The sequence below is a fragment of the Dendrobates tinctorius genome, unplaced genomic scaffold, assembly GCF_039654945.1.
Source record: "Dendrobates tinctorius isolate UK_male_01 unplaced genomic scaffold, ASM3965494v1 ptg000501l, whole genome shotgun sequence".
Classification (NCBI taxonomy): Eukaryota; Metazoa; Chordata; class Amphibia; order Anura; family Dendrobatidae; genus Dendrobates; species Dendrobates tinctorius.
In genome coordinates this window covers 69,306-90,276 of record NW_027362160.1, presented here as the reverse complement: position 1 = coordinate 90,276, position 20,971 = coordinate 69,306, and the positions used below count along the sequence as shown (strand labels likewise).

The following is a 20,971-nucleotide window of genomic DNA, read 5'->3' as shown; positions in this document are numbered from 1 at the left end:
CCACCCGGCCCCGCCCCTCCACGTCCTCAGCCTTGTTTACTTCCGGGTTCAGAGAGGAGGAGAGAGGAGCGGAAGAGACACCGGAGGAGCGGAGCACGGGGGGCGGCCCACAGGCTCACTGACGAGGAGGGGGCGCACGGTGTCGGTGACATTTTGGCTTTCGGGGCGCAGTGCACATGGCGGGCAGCCGGCCTCTCTCCACCGCAGACTGGGGCGCGTTTGATGACAACATGCAGGTAATGACCAGTTTTTGCCCTTTGGGGGAGGGCTGGAGGGGGGGGAGGTTTCCCTGGAGGGGGGGCTGGAGAGGGGGGAGGTTGGCCCCGGGGGGGAGGGCTGGAGGGGGGGGGACGTTGGCCCCGGAGGGGGGGGAGGGGTGAGGGGGGGACGTTGGCCCCGGGGGGAGGGCTGGAGGGGGGGAGGTTTCCCCGGAGGGGGGGGGAGGTTTCCCCGGAGGGGGGGGCTGGAGGGAGGTCCATCTGACGTGACATTATTGCAGGCCGGGGGCGGAGCCGCTGTGATTGACATGGAGAATATGGATGACACCTCCGGCTCCAGTTTTGAGGACATGGGGGAGATCCACCAGCGGATGAAGGAGGACGAGGAGGAGGTTGACGGAGACGCAGCGCCTGACGAGGGCGAGGAGGACGGCGCTTTCCTGGGGATGAAAGGCCTGAAGGGTCAGCTGGGCCGGCAGGTGGCAGATGAGGTGAGGGGCCGGTGTCCGGGGGCAGCCGCCATCTTGTATCTCTGTGTAACGTGTCGTCTCTCCCTCAGATGTGGCAGGCGGGGAAGAGACAGGCGACCAAAGCCTTCAGCCTCTACGCCAACATCGACATCCTGCGGCCATACTTCGACGTGGAACCTGCACAGGTCCGGAGCCGGTGAGTACGCCATGATGGTGGCAGACGTCGCCCCCTCATACACACAGGGCGGTATAATACATAGTGCACACTGCCATATAATGTGCACACGGGGCGGTATAATACATAGTGTACGCGGCCATGTACGCGGCCATATAATGTACACACGGGGCGGTATAATACATAGTGCACACTGCCATATAATGTGCACACGGGGGGGTATAATACATAGTGTACGCGGCCATATAATGTACACACGGGGGGGTATAATACATAGTGTACACTGCCATATAATGTGCACACGGGGCGGTATACTACATAGTTTACACGGCCATATAATGTGCACACGGGGCGGTATACTACATAGTTTACACGGCCATATAATGTGCACACGGGGCGGTATAATAGTGCACGCGGCCATATAATGTGCACACGGGGCGGTATAATATAGTGTATACTGCCATATAATGTGCACATGGGGCGGTATAATACATAGTGCACGCGGCCATATAATGTGCACACGGGGCGGTATAATACATAGTGCTCGCTGCCATATAATGTGCACACGGGGCGGTATAATACATAGTGCACGCTGCCATATAATGTGCACACGGGGCGGTATAATACATAGTGTATACTGCCATATAATGTGCACACGGGGCGGTATAATACATAGTGTACACTGCCATATAATGTGCACACGGGGCGGTATAATACATAGTGTACGCGGCCATATAATGTGCACATGGGGCGGTATAATACATAGTGTACACTGCCATATAATGTGCACACGGGGCGGTATAATATAGTGTATACTGCCATATAATGTGCACACGGGGCGGTATAATACATAGTGCTCGCTGCCATATAATGTGCACACGGGGCGGTATAATACATAGTGCACGCTGCCATATAATGTGCACACGGGGCGGTATAATACATAGTGTATACTGCCATATAATGTGCACACGGGGCGGTATAATACATAGTGTACACTGCCATATAATGTGCACACGGGGCGGTATAATACATAGTGTACGCGGCCATATAATGTGCACATGGGGCGGTATAATACATAGTGTACACTGCCATATAATGTGCACATGGGGCGGTATAATACATAGTGTACGCGGCCGTATAATGTGCACACGGGGCGGTATAATACATAGTGTACACTGCCATATAATGTGCACATGGGGGGGGTATAATTCATAGTGTACACTGCCATATAATGTGCACACGGGGCGGTATAATACATAGTGTACACTGCCATATAATGTGCACACGGGGCGGTATAATACATAGTGTACGCGGCCATATAATGTGCACATGGGGCGGTATAATACATAGTGTACACTGCCATATAATGTGCACATGGGGCGGTATAATACATAGTGTACGCGGCCGTATAATGTGCACACGGGGCGGTATAATACATAGTGTATACTGCCATATAATGTGCACACGGGGGGGTATAATACATAGTGTACGCTGCCATATAATGTGCACACGGGGTGGTATAATACATAGTGCACGCTGCCATATAATGTGCACACGGGGCGGTATAATACATAGTGCACGCTGCCATATAATGTGCACACGGGGCGGTATAATACATAGTGCACGCTGCCATATAATGTGCACACGGGGCGGTATAATACATAGTGCACGCTGCCATATAATTACACACGGGGGGATATAATGCATAGTGTACATTGCCATATAATGTGCACACAGGGCGGTATAATACATAGTGCACGCGGCCATATAATGTGCACACGGGGCGGTATAATACATAGTGCACGCGGCCATCTAATGTGCACACGGGGTGGTATAATAGTGCACGCGGCCATATAATGTACACACGGGGCGGTATAATATAGTGTATACTGCCATATAATGTGCACACGGGGCGGTATAATATAGTGTATACTGCCATATAATGTGCACACGGGGCGGTATAATACATAGTGCACACTGCCATATAATGTGCACACGTGGCGGTATAATACATAGTGCACACTGCCATATAATGTGCACACGTGGCGGTTTAATACATAGTGCACACTGCCATATAATGTGCACACGGGGCGGTATAATACATAGTGTACGCGGCCATATAATGTACACACGGGGCGGTATAACACAGTGTACGCGGCCATATAATGTGCACACGGGGCGGTATAATATAGTATATACTGCCATATAATGTGCACACGGGGCGGTATAATACATAGTGCACGCGGCCATATAATGTACACACGGGGCGGTATAATACATAGTACACGGGGCGGTATAATATAGTGTATACTGCCATATAATGTGCACACGGGGCGGTATAATATAGTGTATACTGCCATATAATGTGCACACGGGGCGGTATAATACATAGTGTACACTGCCATATAATGTGCACACCGGGCGGTATAATACATAGTGCACACTGCCATATAATGTGCACACGGGGCGGTATAATACATAGTGCACACTGCCATATAATGTGCACACGGGGCGGTATAATACATAGTGTACACTGCCATATAATGTGCACACGGGGCGGTATAATACATAGTGTACGCGGCCATATAATGTACACACGGGGAGGTATAATATAGCGTATACTGCCATATAATGTGCACATGGGGCGGTATAATATAGTGTATACTGCCATATAATGTGCACACGGGGCGGTATAATACATAGTGCACACTGCCATATAATGTGCACACGGGGCGGTATAATACATAGTGCACACTGCCATATAATGTGCACACGGGGCGGTATAATGCATAGTGCACGCGGCCATATAATGTGCACACGGGGCGGTATAATGCATAGTGTATGCGGCCATATAATGTACACACGGGGCGGTATAATATATAGCAATGTCTAAAAGTGTTGGCACCCTTGAAATTGTTCCAGAAAATTAAGTATTTCCCCTTCTTCCGTGACTGCACCGCCTGAGAGAAGTTTTCCGCCCATCAAGGACAGGAACCTACTGAATCAAAAGGGTCTGAGGGGTCTGAGCAAATTTCTGATACCTATGGCCTTCAAGATGGAGTCCATAAAATCGGCCATCATGATGCTGATCCCAGGTTGTTACGTGAGCGTCCTGGACTTGACGCTTACTACCACGTTCCCATTTGGTCAGAAGATCACCAGTTCCTGAGAGTAGCCGTGTACATAGACCAACAGATAGGTACTTTCAGTACAAGGCGTTACCCTTTGGGCTTTCCATGGCTCCGAGGGTATTCACGAAGGTCATGCTAGAGGTTACAGCACGTTCTTCGAGAACGGAATATACTAATTTTTCCGTACTTGGACAAATTTCTGGTAGGCAGATCAAGAGAAGACTGCAATCTCCGACTTATGTAAGTCGAGTCCAGTCTGATCCAACTGGGATGGATGCTGAATCTGGAGACATCAAAGCTGCATCCACAGAGAATTCAGTCCTTCTCGGGGCTTATTCTGGACTCCGGGAAACAGATAAGTCATCAGCCGGAGGAGAAGACCAAAGTTATAACCCTGGTATTAGCAGCAGTGACCAGGCCGGTTATGACTCTGAGGAAGGCAATGCCTGTGCTGGGGGCAATGACGTCCTGTATTCTGGCAGTGCAGTGGGTCCAGGTACCTGCAGCAGGATGTGTGAAGAGGCGAAAACAAGCTCAACGGCCAGTTAGACGGGAAGATCACACTTTCCCGAGTGACAATCTGCTCCGTGGCCTGGTGTCTGAAGTCAGAGACTCTGTCACAGGGAACTCCTTGGTCCTATCAAATCGTGGATGTAATTACAACAGATGGAAGGTTGGGGAGCACATCTTTGACTTTGCATAGTCCAGGGGGTCTGGTCAGAGGCAGAAAGACATCATTCATCAAACATGAAAGAGCTGCTTGCAATGAAGAATGCGGTGATGAGGCTCCTTCCGCAGCTGGAGGGACGTCATGTTCGGATCATGTCGGACAATCAGACAGTTGCCTACATCAACCATCAAGGGGGCACGAGATCCCGCTCCTTGGTGTTGGCGACAGGAGGGATCCTGCAGCTCACGGAGTACCGTCACTTGGCACTAACAGCGCTGCACGTAAGGGGGGAAGAAAACGACAGCAGACTTCCTCAGTCGAAATACACTAAAGCAGAGGGAATTGGAGCTGAATCCAGGAGTATTCCAGAAAGTAATGGATCAATGGGGACGGCCGGAGATGGATTTGTTTGCCAACTGGCGAAGCAAGAAAAACTATTCTGCTCTCTATATCCGAGAGAAAGTCCCTATGCAGCAGACTCTCTGCGAATTCCCTGGAACTTCAACCTCAACCCCCCCCTCTCCGTTAGTGATGATGCCCGCAGTGCTGAGGAAAATGCTGGAAGAGAGAGCAAAGGCCATTTTAACTGCTCCCTTTTGGCCCAAGACGCCATGGATCACATGGATGAGAAACATGTCCATGTCAGATCCCTGGGTCCTTCCAGATATCCCGTATCTTCTCAGCCAGGGCCTCTATCGCCCTCAGAGGTCATGCCTGCATTTAACGGCATGGATTTTGAGAGGTCGTTAATTCAGAAAGGCTTCTCCCAGGCCTTATTCTCTACTCTGTTTCAGAGCAGGAAGCCAATGATGACTAAAACTTATAGTAGGACTTGGGCAACATTTTTGACTAGTTTGGGACAATCCTGGGAGGGGTGTGTTCCAATGAAAGCCATACTAGTGTTCCTTCAGAAGTGGCGTTCTTAAGGTGCAAGGGTCGGCTCTAGGAGCCTTTTATAATTCTAATCTAGGTGCAGATAGGCGGATAACTACGGTATATTTGTAATGGAAATTGTAGTGCAATACGTATGGGTGTATGACCGGCAGTAAATTAACATCTGTCCTTAGACTGCAGCTCTTCACAAAGTTCCCAACATATGTTATCCTGTGAAAGGCAGTCTCCTGTCTTTCCAGGGGGCCTTACTGAGAACACACAAAGTGGAAACATTTCACACCTTCTGACTCTTTTGAAGAGGTGCTACATGCAGCCTTACACTGTCTGAGAAAGATCACACAAATACTGATCAGACGAAAATAATGTATTCATGGGTAAATAGCCATAATAAAGTCACAAACCTGTTGTGATTAGGTAACCGAGGAGGATAATGGGGGAATAGGCGAGATAACCAGAGAGGTTGGTAACTTAGCGGATTGCAGACCCCTAAACTGAAGACACAACTAGAATTAGCCGTGGAGCGTACCTACAATTCCCTAGACGCCTCGGCACAGCCAAAGAATTAACTAAGCCTAAAGAGAGAAAGGGGAAAGCTAAACTGCCCCGGAGTAGAACCCCAAAGGAAAAGATAGCCCCCGAACATATATTGTCGGTGAGACAAGATGAAAACCCAAACGCAGGCAGAAAAATAGACTGAGCAAATGATGGGCCCACACTGTCTAGATAGGACAGGAAAGATACTGTCAGCAATCACGCAAAAAAAGCCTAAGAAAAATCCAACACGTCTGATATGCAAAATTACTGAGGCCACACGACCTCTCCCCCCACTAGACCAGCATTCTGGTGTGAACTGGAAGCAAAAGATACTGATATAACAGGGGATTAGAAATACTGCAAAGACTGACATGAGCTGTGGCATATGAAACGGAGTCCAGCACAGGTCCCCGCAGGGAACCAGGCTGAACTCACACCAGCAGAGCAAAAATCAGAGAAAAGCACAAAATGAATCAAATGCAAAAAGATTCAAGCAGACAAATAACTTATCTGAAAGATGCAGGAGGCAAGCAGATTTCCAAAATGCTCAGGAAGCAAATCAATCACCAGCACCCACTGAGGGAAGGTTGCTCACTTAAATCTCCCCAGTCTGTAGCACCTGACCTCCAATCATCATCCTCAGGTGATTGACTTCTGTCAGCCAGACCAGCTCCATTACCAGCAGCAACCACCAGAGGGAGCCCAAACTCAGAAGCCAAGTCAAAGGTGTTCACAGCACAAACCAATAATTAGAATATTAATATGAGAGGCTGGTCTAGAAATCTGATCTCCAGGCTAAACCTATAAATTAGGCCATACACAGAGAAATTGGTTCACAGATTGAGGGCAGCCAAGCTGGTGTGTGTGCTCCATTTCATATTCCTCCCTTAGGAAACAGAATACCAGACTGCAAAGTTTAGATATTTCTGTAAGTTTTCTCACTTTTATTTTATAACTGTTTTGCATATTTGTCACTTTTTATTTCCATATTTTTATATCCTTTTATTGTAAGATCTGCACCTTTTCTATTCAAGCTTAAAACGTTAATAAGTCTGAACCTTATATGCTGTAATGAATCCACAGCCTTAGAGTGTGCGCTCCTGGTGATTGGCGGACAGTAGTAATATTTCCGGGACTCGTCGCCCGTGTGTTTGGTGAGTGGTGGCAGCGTGTATGAGCGGGGTGCGTGGTCTGTGTCGCGGTGTGATTTAGGTTCCCACTGCAGCATAGGACAGAGGGTGAATGCTGGACGGAGTAACTGGAGATGGATTAACCCTTGCAGGCACAACCCCAAGTCACGTGCTGAGAAGCGGGTACGAGACAAGATTTATTAACACTCCGTCAGGAACAATGTCATCACTAATGCGTTCAGGTACAATGCGCCTGTCAGGCACAGGCTAGAAAAATGCCTACAGTATCTAATTTTCTCAATTTCAGTGCTGTAAAAGTGGTCAGTGACCTTCATAGGGATGTAATAAGAGTACACAATATCGGGTGCTTAAAAAACCCATTTACTTACCATAAAAGTAATAACTCTAAAAGTACTGAGAGGGGTTCACACACTTATAGACCGCATAAACCTTGGCACGGTTCAGCAAAATAAACAGCCTTGATGGCATAACGATAAAACAAACAGCACTGTTCATACGAGTCCATTCCCTGCACAGTCCTTATGAGTCCATTCCCCGCAGGGTTCACCTGCAGTTCTCCCGCACAGTCCTCATGAGTCCATTCCCCGCAGGGTTCACCTGCAGTTCTCCCGCACAGTCCTCATGAGTCCATTCCCCGCAGGGTTCACCTGCAGTTCTCCCGCACAGTCCTCATGAGTCCATTCCCCGCAGGGTTCACCTGCAGTTCTCCCGCACAGTCCTCATGAGTCCATTCCCCGCAGGGTTCACCTGCAGTTCTCCCGCACAGTCCTCATGAGTCCATTCCCCGCAGGGTTCACCTGCAGTTCTCCCGCACAGTCCTCATGAGTCCATTCCCCGCAGGGTTCACCTGCAGTTCTCCCGCACAGTCCTCATGAGTCCATTCCCCGCAGGGTTCACCTGCAGTTCTCCCGCACAGTCCTCATGAGTCCATTCCCCGCAGGGTTCACCTGCAGTTCTCCCGCACAGTCCTCATGAGTCCATTCCCCGCAGGGTTCACCTGCAGTTCTCCCGCACAGTCCTCATGAGTCCATTCCCCGCAGGGTTCACCTGCAGTTCTCCCGCACAGTCCTCATGAGTCCATTCCCCGCAGGGTTCACCTGCAGTTCTCCCGCACAGTCCTCATGAGTCCATTCCCCGCAGGGTTCACCTGCAGTTCTCCCGCACAGTCCTCATGAGTCCATTCCCCGCAGGGTTCACCTGCAGTTCTCCCGCACAGTCCTCATGAGTCCATTCCCTGCAGGGTTCACCTGCAGTTCTCCCGCACAGTCCTCATGAGTCCATTCCCTGCAGGGTTCACCTGCAGTTCTCCCGCACAGTCCTCATGAGTCCATTCCCTGCAGGGTTCACCTGCAGTTCTCCCGCAGAGTTCACCTGCAGTTCTCCCGCACAGTCCTTATGAGTCCATTCCCTGCAGGGTTCACCTGCAGTTCTCCCGCAGAGTTCACCTGCAGTTCTCCCGCACAGTCCTTATGAGTCCATTCCCTGCAGGGTTCACCTGCAGTTCTCCCGCAGAGTTCACCTGCAGTTCTCCCGCACAGTCCTCATGAGTCCATTCCCTGCAGGGTTCACCTGCAGTTCTCCCGCAGAGTTCACCTGCAGTTCTCCCGCACAGTCCTTATGAGTCCATTCCCTGCAGGGTTCACCTGCAGTTCTCGCGCACAGTCCTCATGAGTCCATTCCCCGCAGGGTTCACCTGCAGTTCTCGCGCACAGTCCTCATGAGTCCATTCCCCGCAGGGTTCACCTGCAGTTCTCGCGCACAGTCCTCATGAGTCCATTCCCTGCAGGGTTCACCTGCAGTTCTCGCGCACAGTCCTCATGAGTCCATTCCCCGCTGGGTTCACCTGCAGTTCTCGCGCACAGTCCTCATGAGTCCATTCCCCGCAGGGTTCTCCCGCACAGTCCTTATGAGTCCATTCCCCGCAGGGTTCACCTGCAGTTCTCCCGCAGAGTTCACCTGCAGTTCTCCCGCACAGTCCTTATGAGTCCATTCCCCGCAGAGTTCACCTGCAGTTCTCCCGCAGGGTTCACCTGCAGTTCTCCCGCACAGTCCTCATGAGTCCATTCCCCGCAGGGTTCACCTGCAGTTCTCCCGCACAGTCCTCATGAGTCCATTCCCCGCAGGGTTCACCTGCAGTTCTCCCGCACAGTCCTCACGAGTCCATTCCCCGCAGGGTTCACCTGCAGTTCTCCCGCACAGTCCTCATGAGTCCATTCCCCGCAGGGTTCACCTGCAGTTCTCCCGCATAGTCCTCAGCTCCTCCTGGAGTTTTGTGGGAGTTCCTCCTCTCCCAAGAGCTGACTCTCATGGCCAGGTATGTAACACCCATGTAATGGCCACATGACTCTGACCTCACACAGGTCGTGGCAGGACTCTGCATGTGGAGATAAGGTGGACCTCTGCCCACCCACTCTGAGGGACCACTAAAATCAGCCCATAACATATGTTCCTATTGGAAGACATTCTGATTTTACATCACTGACCGCAGTATGCGCAGTGACAAGCATCTCCCTTCACACACTATTCCAGGGACTGTCACAGTACTCACATTTCACAACTGCTGCCATATTGCCCCCACTTTTCAATGCATAACTATTAAAAAGTAAATATAGGGGAAAACGCATAATTTTAAGGTGGTGGATTTTCACCATCCTCTTCTGGGTGGAATCTTTCGAGCTGAACTTGAAGGCTAGGGGAGATACGGATCGTTTCATACTTCTCCTGTGTAGCTCCAAGCACCAGTTCGTGGGGGAAGTTTTTCCGATAGGCTTTTCCACGGAGCAATTCAAGCTGGATTTCTAGGTAAAGCACTTGTGAATTTATACCACCCAAATTCAACATGGTGACAATCTGGGCATTGGCCGTGCCTGGAGCTTCTGCTGATGCTGAACGTTGGGCACATCTGATCAGCCGTATCAGCACCCCCTTTTGGTTGCATTATAAAATGTAATTTCTGTTTTTTTTGCGCCTCAGACCCAGGAGCGATGGCGTCATCGCCATGAAGCGTTGAGACAAGAATTACATTTTTCTTTTTGCGCGGTACATAGGACACCAGAACCTTTCCGTTATTGAATGCAGACATACTGCTGTACTGTTTCCTCCCTTTCATTTACAAACTGTGGTGACAATTCCTTTTTATTTTTTCTTGCAGTACCTACCTATGACAGAGTCTGCATTGTCAGATAAGTTGTCAGCTGTTATATTGTGACGTGATCCCAGTAAGGGCTCAGACATCCTTTTCACCACAGGTCTGGGGTCGTTGCTGACGCACGGTATGGACCTTCCGGATGTCTTCTGGCGTACATTTCATGGTTGTATGTGTCGGTCTTCCTGGCATCAACAAGGACATACATTTTAATTCCGCATTTGCTGGGCTTTGATGGAATGTATTGACGAAATGCATATCTGCCACGAAAACCAGGGATCCTTTCCTCAGTAGTGACGTTCTCCCCAGGGCAATGGCTTTTCTTACAGTTCTCAACACATTTTTGGAATAACTCGTGAATCGGAGCAAGCCGGCCATATGTTTTACGTTGGGTTCGAGTCGTTCTGTCGTCAAACTGAAGGCAACGAATTAGAATCTTTAAACACGTAACAAGGTCAAATATTTCTGTTCCTTCACCGTCTATACCTCAATGTCCCTCCAAACGTTGGCGATTTTTCCCTGTAAGTGTTGAGAGAGCTATTGAGGGAGGGCTAAATTAACCCTTCACGGTTGATCCAGTGATTTCCAAATTAATCCACAGCGTGTTGCTAGCAACTGGGAATGACCACACGGAGACGGGGGTCTCTGTACGGGAGGATCGAGACAGATCACTAGTCCCCTTTATTTTAGTCACTTTTATAATCTTTTGCTTAATTATGCAAAGTTCTCAACTACCAATAGCATCATTTCACTTTATAAGCCAATAATATTGCAAGAAAACTGGAAACTACATATATGTTCAAATCCAAAAGTAGTATAACGGCATATTCTTCAGAGTTCTACACCCCCGGTTCCCTTATCTTGCACCTGATGGGAACAGTCTGGTTTCATCCTAATTACAAAAATGTATCTTACAGCCACAAAAATGGAGAAACGAAACCTTCAGAGAATGGAGAAAATGAAACTTCAGCTCTGATTTTAGTTTTAACCCTTCACATAAGCTCCTGCAAGGTATAACAATCCAAACAAAGCCCTCAGTCTGTTATCTGCTGATGCGATGATTCTGCAGATGGACTTGTCCTTCCTTATGTTTCTATATTGATTTGTGTGTGACAGTAGAGTCCAGAATGTCCTCCTGAATATTCCAGCATTCAGCTGCAGGTTCAGCTCCTCACTGTTCCTGTAACTGCAGGAAGGTGAGGGAGAATGTTTGGAGGTTCCCTGCGTTCAGATTCCATGGGTGGTTTATTGCTCCATTTGGTTTTTATCTCTTCCCATATATAATGTGTCTATATCTTCATCCTCATCGCTCTCACCGCCTCGTGTGTCTATATCTTCTTCATCCTCATCGCTCTCACCGCCTCATGTGTCTATATCTTCATCCTCATCGCTCTCACCGCCTCATGTGTCTATATCTTCATCCTCATCGCTCTCACCGCCTCATGTGTCTATATCCTCATCCTCATCGCTCTCACCGCCTCGTGTCTATATCCTCATCCTCATCGCTCTCACCGCCTCGTGTGTCTATATCTTCATCCTCATCGCTCTCACCGTCTCATGTGTCTATTTCTTCATCCTCATCGCTCTTACCATCTCCTGTTTCTATATCTTCTTCATCCTCATCACTCTCACCATCTCATATGTCTATATCTTCTTCATCCTCATCCCTCTCAACTTCTCGTGTGTCTATATCTTCATCCTTATCGCTCTCACCATCTCATGTGTCTATATCTTCATCCTCATTGCTCTCACCGTCTCATGTGTCTATATCTTCTTCATCCTCATCCCTCTCAACTACTCGTGTGTCTATATCTTCTTCATCCTCATCACTCTCACCATCTCCTGTTTCTATATCTTCTTCATCCTCACAATCTCATGTGTCTATATCTTCTTCATCCTGCTCACTCACCATCTTGCTCTGCTTTCCATGGCCCGGAAGCATACAAGTATACTTCCGGGCCATAGAACGCAATCGCGTATGCTGGCGCATGTGCAATACTGTTTTTCGGCTTTGCCCAGCTGGACAAAGCTTCCCGCGCGTGCACAGTATGCTATTTGAATGAGCACGCGCGGAGACTGTACGCAGTCGCAGAAATTCACCGAAAAGAAGGCACAGAGGAAGCAGGGAGAGACGGGAAATAAGCCACGCCCATCGGACCAGACCGACCATATTAACATACAGCGCGGGAGGAATAAAAGTTATTTATGGATCATACGTGGGGAGTCAAGGGGTATCAAAAGTACTTGTGTAATGCATAGTTGACATTAAATTGAATGATCTTTTTACCTGGTAGCCCAAAAAAGTGGTGACAGATTCTCTTTAATATTTGGTCACGCCCTTTGGAGTAAATACCTGCAATCAGCCGCTTCCTATAACCATCCACAAGCTTCTTCCTCCTCTCAGCTGGAATTTTGGATGACTTCTTTTGTAAACTGCTCCAGGTCTCGTATGTGAATTTGCCTTCTAACAGCGATTGTAAGATCTCTCCACAGGTGATCAATGGGATTTTGATCCAGACTCATTACTGCCTCTTCAGAACTCACCAGCGCTTTATTTCCTTCTATGTCTGGTGGCTTCTTGTTTGGGAAGACCCATGACCTAGGATGCACACCCAGCTTTCTGACCCCAGGCGCTACATTGCCACCCAAAATCCTTTGGTAATTTTCAGATTTCATGATACTATGCACACAGTCAAGGCCCCCATTACCAGAAGCTGCAAAACAACCCTAGAACATCTGTGAGCCTCCACCATATCTGACTGTAGGTACTGTGTACTTTTCTTTGTAGGCCTCATTACATTTTCAGTAAACAATGGAAAGATGTGTTTCACCAAAAAGCCCTATCTTGATCTCATCTGTCCACAAAACGCTTTACCAGGAGGGTTTTGGTTACTCACGTACATTTTGGCAAATTGCAGTCTATCTTTTTTCTATGCATTTCATTCACATGTGGATGGATAGTTTGCGCTGACACAGATGCCCCCTGAGCCTGCAGACAGCTTGAATGTCTTTGTGACCTGATTGGGGCAGCTTATCCTCCATCTGGACTATCCTGCATTACAACCATTAATCAGTTATCTACCGTCCACATCCAGGGAGATTAGCTACAGAGCCATGGGTTGTATTATGTTGCCCACCGTGCACAAAGGAACATCATGATCTCTGCAGATCGACTTGTAACCTTGAGATTGTTGATATTGTTCAATGTTGGTTCTCAAGTCCTCAGTTCTCTTCTCTTTCTGTTCTCCATACTTAGTGTGGCACACACAGACACAATGGTTTCAGGTGTGATTTTCTTATTGCCCACACCTGTTACTTGCCACAGGCGAGTTTGAACAAGCATCACGTGCTGGAAACAGTTGTTTACTCACAATTTTGGTAAGGTGCCAACTATTTTGTCTGCCCCATTTATGAGGATTTGTGTGAAATTATGTCCAATTTGCCATTTATTTTTTCTCTTTTCCATCAAACACAATGGAAATTAGCCTGAGTATAACAAAACGTGTTTAATTGTACTAATGTTCAGGGAGAAATAGTTAATTTTCTGGAACAATTTCAAGGGTCCCAGCACTTTGGGCCACGACCGTATGGGGTACACCGACGCTATAACATATCCTGGAATATTTGCCTAATGATATGGTGACAGTCCTCCCTGCCTGGTGATTGGCGTGGTATGGGCTGTCTCCTGCCTTACATGGATCTTGTCAACTACCGAATACGAGCAGTTTTCTTCATTCAGATGTCAATGTTTTTATAACTGATTTTTTTATTAATGTTTTCCAATAATTTACAAATGACGTCCTTTAAATTCAAAATACTAGCGAATAGTATCTCCTTTATTCAGATATTAACACTTTTTGGTATATACTTGTCTAGAAGAGTGACCACCACTCGGTCTAGCTTGGGCAGCGGTAACGGCGCTCAAAATTCAAAAGAAAACCGCTTGTCAGCACTGCTCATGGTCTGCTGTCTAGCTGCGGTGGTCGGTCTCCAAGGCAACAAGCTGTAAAGAAAAGTATCTCAAGGACAGCTGAAAATTGTAATAATCCGTAAACTGCAAAATTGTATATACTAGTGCTATCCAATGATGCCAAGGGGAATAATTCTATTATAGGGTTAATGTCGCCCCTCTGGCCCCGGCCTTCTCTCCCGTCTCTCTGATGTCATTTGTTCCTTCCACACAGACTCCTGGAGTCGATGATTCCGGTCCGGATGATTAATTTCCCCCAGGTAAGTGGATGAGGCGGCAGCTGCCTCAGGTCCGGGGAGCGTTAGTCGCAGCTGTCGTGTTGATCCTCTGTGTCCCATCCTGTCTGCAGAAAATCGCTGGGGAGCTGTACGGACCCCTGATGCTGGTGTTCACCATGGTGGCCATCCTCCTGCATGGAATGAAGTCGTCTGGAACGGTTATAGTAAGAGGAGCTTCATGGGGTACGGGAGGATGGGAAAAGAGGCCTGCAGATGGGAGGTGTCTGTGGGGGTGGGATGAGAGAAGAATGGGAGGAGTCTGGGGAGCAAACCATAGGATGAGGCTGCGGGTGGGAGGAGCCTACACAGGATGAAGGAACCTGTAGGGAGGGTGGAGAGATCTTGGAGGAGGAGCCTGTGGGGTGAGAGATCGTGGAGGGAGGGAAACCTTGAAGAACATTGTGGGGCAGAGTGGCGCTGATTGTATAAGGAGACTAGGGGAGATGGGACCAGAGCTGGAAAAAATACCCCTATAACCATTAAAATACTGATGAAATAGACCTCACGGAAAGCCCCTCCTCAAATAATGAATCATGTCATAGGATAGGGGGGGTGGGCTCTGTAGTGCCTAATTTAACCCTCTGGTACCCCTACCTGTCCGGAGGTTGGCACCCTGTTGTAGGTGTGTATATATGGCGCCCTCGCTTACTGCGGACGGACCCAAATTGGTCCTGAAGACACTTGATGTCCGTGATTGAGCACCAAAAGTACCCAGTGAAAGTTATCCCATTTACTATACAACCATAACGTGAGTGGAGATTAACCCCCTTAATGGAGGCTATTAGTGAGGACGTGTATATAAGCGAGTAAAGGTTGTCAGTCGTTATATCTGTCAATTCATGTCATAAAGTCCTTCTGTGCCACATGCCTGGCTTCCATTGCTCTCGTGCCCTAATGTGCATGAGGCTCGATTAGCAGAGGAAGATATGGGATTTATAGCGTCCTCTACAGCATCCGTATTAAATCTACACAACCCATTACAGGGAATAATGTCCATCCATTCACAGCAGTTATAATAGTAAAGTAGCCTATAAAAGCTGTATAAACCGCCCTTATCTGTATCCCATGTCAGAATAGTCCCGGGTACCCAACGCGTTTCAGGCGGTTCATCAGGGATAGTAGTAAGGTATAGGGGTGCTTGTGATATGCACCTCAGACCTCTGTCAGCAGTGGTGGAGCCCGGTAGGAAAGGGTGGAGTGGGAGCTGCGGGGGAGGGAAGCCTGGGAGAAGACTGCAGTGGGGACTGTGGGTGAGGATGGAGAGGAGCCTTGGAGATTGCAAGAGAGGTTGGAGGTGAGCATAAATGGAGACCGTGGGGGGAGCCTGGGAATAGGCTGCAGGAGAGGAGGGGGTGTGGGAGGAGCCCGAATTTGAGGATTGTGATGTGGGAGGAGCTGGGATAACAGTATGTGGATGCGTGTCTCAGGTTGTGTTCCTTCTCTTGCAGATAGAGGGCACTCTCATGGGCACTGCTATTGGCACCTGCTTTGGGTATTGGTTGGGGGTCTCGTCACTCGTTTACTTTATTGCTTATCTGTGCAACGCTCAAATCACAATGCTGCAGACCCTGTCCCTGCTGGTAAGTACCTGACTGAAGTATGTAAGGGTCTGTATGATGTGCTTGTACACTGCTCAAAAAACTAAAGGGAGCACTAAACTCTCTCGCCCTAGATATCACTGAATTAAATCTTCCATTAGTCATTACATAGTGGAATGCTTTAAGAACAATAAAACCTAAAAATGATCAATGTAAATCACAGTTAATATCCGATGTAGGTCTGGATTTGGAATGGTACTCAAAAACAAGGTGGAAAGTCAAATTACAGGCTGATCCAACTTCAGTGGAAATGCCTCAAGACAAGGAAATTGTGTTGTGGCCTCCACGTGCCTGTATGACCTCCCTACACCACCTGGGCATAGTCCTGATGAGGTGGTGGATGTTCTCCTGAGGGATCTCCCCCACAGATTAAAGCATTAGTCAACTCCAGGACAGTCTGGTGCAATGGCATTGGTGGATGGAACGAGACATGATGTTCCAGATGTGCTCAATTGGATTCCAGTCTGGGGAACGGGCGGGCCAGTCCATAGCTTCAATGCCTTCATCATGCAGGAACTTCTGACACTCCAGCCACATGAGGCCTAGCACTGTCATGCATCAGAAGAATCCCAGGGCCCAATGCACCTGCATATGGTCTCACAATCGGTCTGAGGACCTCATCCCAGTACCTAATGGCAGTCAGGCTACCTCTGGCTTGCATATGGAGGGCTGTGTGGCGCTCCAAAGAAATGCCACCCCACACCATTACTGACCCACTGCCAAACCAGTCAGCTTGCGGATGTTGCAAGCAGCAGAACGTTCACCACCGCAACTCTGTCATGTCTCTCGCACGCTCAGTGTGAACCTGCTCTCAACCGTGAAGAGCACATGACTCCAATGTCAAATCTGCCAATCTTGGCGTTCTCTGGCAAATGCCAATTGCCCTACACAGTGTTGGGCTGTAAGCACAACACCCACTTGTGGCCATCGGGCCCTCATACCACTCTCATGTAGGCTGTTACTGACAGTTTGAGCAGACACATGGATGTTAGTGACCTGCTGGAGGTAATTTTGCAGGGCTCTGGCACTGCTCCTTCTGTTCCCCATGCACATAGGAGGTGGTAGCGGTCCTGCTGCTGGGTTGTTGCCCTTCTATGGCCCCCTCCACGTCTCCTGGTGTACTGGCCTGTCTCCTGGTATCTGCTCCATGCTCTGGACACTACGCTGACAGACATCGCTGCCCTTCTTGCCATAGCTTGCATTGATGTGCCATCCTGGATGAGCTGCACTATCAGATCATCTTCTGTGGGTTGTAGACACCGCCTCATGCTACTGTACCTCTATGGGTGAGAGCAATGACATAATGCAAAAGTGACCAAAACAGTCAAAAAGGATGAGCGCAGAGACATGGTCTGTGGTCACCCCCTGCAGAACCACTCATTGCCAATCATTTCTACCTGTTTAGTGTTGCACAAGAGCCGGAGACTTTGATTCACAACTGGTGTTGCTTCACAACTGGACAGGTTGATGTCACAGAAGTGATTGATTTGGAGTTACATTGTGTTGTTTAAGTGTTCCTTTTTTTTTTTTTTTTAAGCAGTGTATTTAATACGTTGGTACATGATGTGGGGGGTTATGTAATGGGGGGGTTGTGATATGTAGATGGTGCATTGGGAGGGTTATGTGATGTTGAGGTGGTGTATTGGGGTGGGGGAGGGGGTATGTTATTTGCCTATACTCACCACTGTCTCTCCTTTTTCAGGGGTATGGTATGTTTGGACACTGCATCGTCCTCCTCATCACCTATAACATCCATTTTCACTCTCTGTTCTACATCTTCTGGTTGTGCATTGGGGGCCTGTCTACATTACGCATGGTGAGACCTCCCGTTTAGTGACTGCAGCTCTCCTTATCATGTGCCCATCCCCCATCATTTCTCCACTTTTTGCTGTAGGTGGTGGTTTTGCTGTCGCGCACAGTTGGCCAGACGCAGAGGCTCATCCTGTGTGGATCCATCGCTGCTCTGCACATGTTGTTCCTGCTCTACCTGCATTTTGCCTATCACAAGGTTGTAGAAGGTAAAGATGCCAAGTCTTCAATAACACTTTGCCCACGTAGTAGAGTGCGGCATATTGGTCTACCCCCCCGGGGCAAGACAACCCTGCGAGCGTGGTCTGACTGCTCACCCTCCGGAGCTCACACTCCTGAGCAGGGTGGTGGGACCCTCTGAACTATAGTGTGGCTATTACCTGAACCCCGGCCCATACTCACTGTGTCTTATTCCTGGACAGGTATCTTGGATACATTGGATGGACAGAATTTGCCTCCGCCCTTCCAGCGAGTTGCTCGTGACCTGTCAGTGGGCACAAATTCTGTTCTCAACAGCACCGTGCACATCTTGAGCATCCAGTCTCGCTGAAAGCATGGCAGCCGCTATTATCACTCTTTTCTGACCGTGAGACTGAGCGGCGCTCTGCACCTACCGCAGGTGAAGATGTGGATGATGGAGCATGGAGGCGCTTCCTTTCGTACACACCCAGTCCTACTGCGTGACTGCTAAGATGTTAATGGAAATGATGCCCCCCCCCCCCCAATCCTTAATTAGTATCCTGTAGATACACATCTGGGAACGACGCCGGTGTCTCACATGACTCCTCCGCCTCTATGGTGCTTAGAGAATTGGGCTATCGGGGCCGGGGGTCTCCTCATGGGACTGCTGAACGGTCTGCCTTTCGCGCTGTCACATTCCCTGATGAAGGTAGTGGAGGTGCGGGGTTGTGTGTTTGGGTCTTTTCTTTGTATAAACAGCAGGATATTGTATGTCCAAGGGTCTGTAATGTGTCTGCTCGTTGGTACTGGAAAAAATAAAATATTAAGAGCCCTGTGGATCGGGTACAATGTTGTTTGGGTACATGGCTGCTTTCGTCGCTGACCACTGGAATGACGAAAGATAAAGACCCCTGTCGAACACAAGATTTAAGCTTATGTTCCTAGTAGTTGAGCAACAAGCAGAAGCTTTGGCAATGTGTCCTGAGTGGATATGATGATCGCTAAATATTCAGGGCCAACCCTGGCACCCAGTTATGACTGACGAAGCCTCAAAGCCTTATAGAGGATCTGATGTCACCCTAAAAGGCAGTATGCAAAGGGTGGTGTGCAGTGAAGGTTACGACGATCCAAACTCACAACAAGAAGAATGGTCCCACCTACTGCAGGTCTATGGATCTTATTGTTTGAGGTCTAGTCAGCATTGTGGAGTGGACAGGTAAGCAAGGAGATGTAAGGCAATGCAGCACTGTGGAGAGGATAGGTGAGGAGATGTAGGGTGGTGCAGCCCTGTGGAGAGGATGTGTAGGTGAAAGGAGAAAATGTAGAGTGGTGCAGCACTGGGGAGGACAGGTAGGTGATAGTTGAGGAGATGTAGCGTGGTGCATCACGGTGGAGAGGTTGGGTAGGGTGGTAAGTGGGAGATGTAGGGTGGTTCAGCACTGTGGAGAGGATGGATAGGTGAAAGGAGAAGATGTAGGGTGGTGCAGCACTGGAGAGGACAGGTAGGTGATAGTTGAGGAGATGTAGCGTGGTGCATCACGGTGGAGAGGTCCGGTAGGGTGGTAGGTGGGAGATGTAGGGTGCTGCAGCACTGTGGAGAGGATGGGTAGGTGGTGCAGTACTGGAGAGGACAGGTAGGTAATGGTTGAGGAGATGTATCGTGGTGCATCACGGTGGAGAGGTCGGGTAGGGTGGTAGGTGGGAGATGTAGGGTGGTTCAGCACTGTAGAGAGGATGGATAGGTGAAAGGAGATGATGTAGGGTGGTGCAGCACTGGAGAGGACAGGTAGGTGATAGTTGAGGAGATGTAGCGTGGTGCATCACGGTGGAGAGGTCGAGTAGGGTGTTAGGTGGGAGATGTAGGGTGGTTCAGCACTGTAGAGAGGATGGATAGGTGAAAGGAGATGATGTAGGGTGGTGCAGCACTGGAGAGGACAGGTAGGTGATAGTTGAGGAGATGTAGCGTGGTGCATCACGGTGGAGAGGTCGAGTAGGGTGTTAGGTGGGAGATGTAGGGTGGTGCAGCACTGGAGAGGACATGTAGGTCATAGTTGAGATGTAGGGTGGTGCATCACGGTGGAGAGGTCTGGTAGGGTGGTAGGTGGGAGATGTAGGGTGGTGCAGCACTGTGGAGAGGATGGGTAGGTGGTGCAGTACTGGAGAGGACAGGTAGGTAATAGAGTTGAGGCGATGTAGGGCTGTGGAGCGCTTTGTGGATAAGAATGAGCAGTTTATATTGGACGCTAGTAGATGTGTAACCAGTGCAATGACTGGTGCAGAGATCAGGCAATGGTGAAAGAGGAATATGACCCTGCCTGCTGCATTCAGGACGAATTGGAGAGGGGAACGTTTAGTAAGAGGGAGATGACCAGTTGAGAGTTGCAGTAATCCAGACGAGAATGAATAAGAACTTCAGTAAGAGTTTTTATAGGTGTGTCAGTGTTTTCTAATGCCCTGGGTTACAACAATAGCAAGTCTCACCGGTATTGCCTTGACTCCATTTTTCTACAACTGGAGAGTGATGGGGCCCAACTATTCTCCAGAGCGACAAAGCAATGCAAAATAAAAGTACTAGATCTGCTGCTGAAGCAGTCCTTGGCCTAGACGACACCAAAGGAACTCAAACAGAACAACGTCTTATGACCGTGAACCAGATTAATGAAGTGTTGGGAGATCCCAAACAAAGGAAGATTCTTCAAAATTCACTGATGCAAATTAATGGGGGGATCTCAAGCCCATGTAAGATCA

At 48.8% G+C, this 20,971-nt stretch overlaps 1 protein-coding gene across 1 annotated transcript; it reads left to right on the top strand.

The window, feature by feature from the left end:
- Positions 1 to 15: 15 nt before the first annotated feature.
- On the top strand, positions 16 to 19,060 carry YIPF3 (Yip1 domain family member 3). Its single transcript, XM_073564901.1, has 9 exons — positions 16 to 236; positions 500 to 709; positions 778 to 884; positions 14,573 to 14,618; positions 14,708 to 14,800; positions 16,085 to 16,216; positions 17,937 to 18,050; positions 18,129 to 18,252; positions 18,466 to 19,060. The coding sequence occupies exons 1-9, from the start codon at positions 177 to 179 to the stop codon at positions 18,591 to 18,593; spliced, it is 1,014 nt and encodes a 337-aa protein (XP_073421002.1). The 5' UTR covers positions 16 to 176; the 3' UTR covers positions 18,594 to 19,060.
- The last annotated feature ends 1,911 nt before the right edge of the window (positions 19,061 to 20,971 follow it).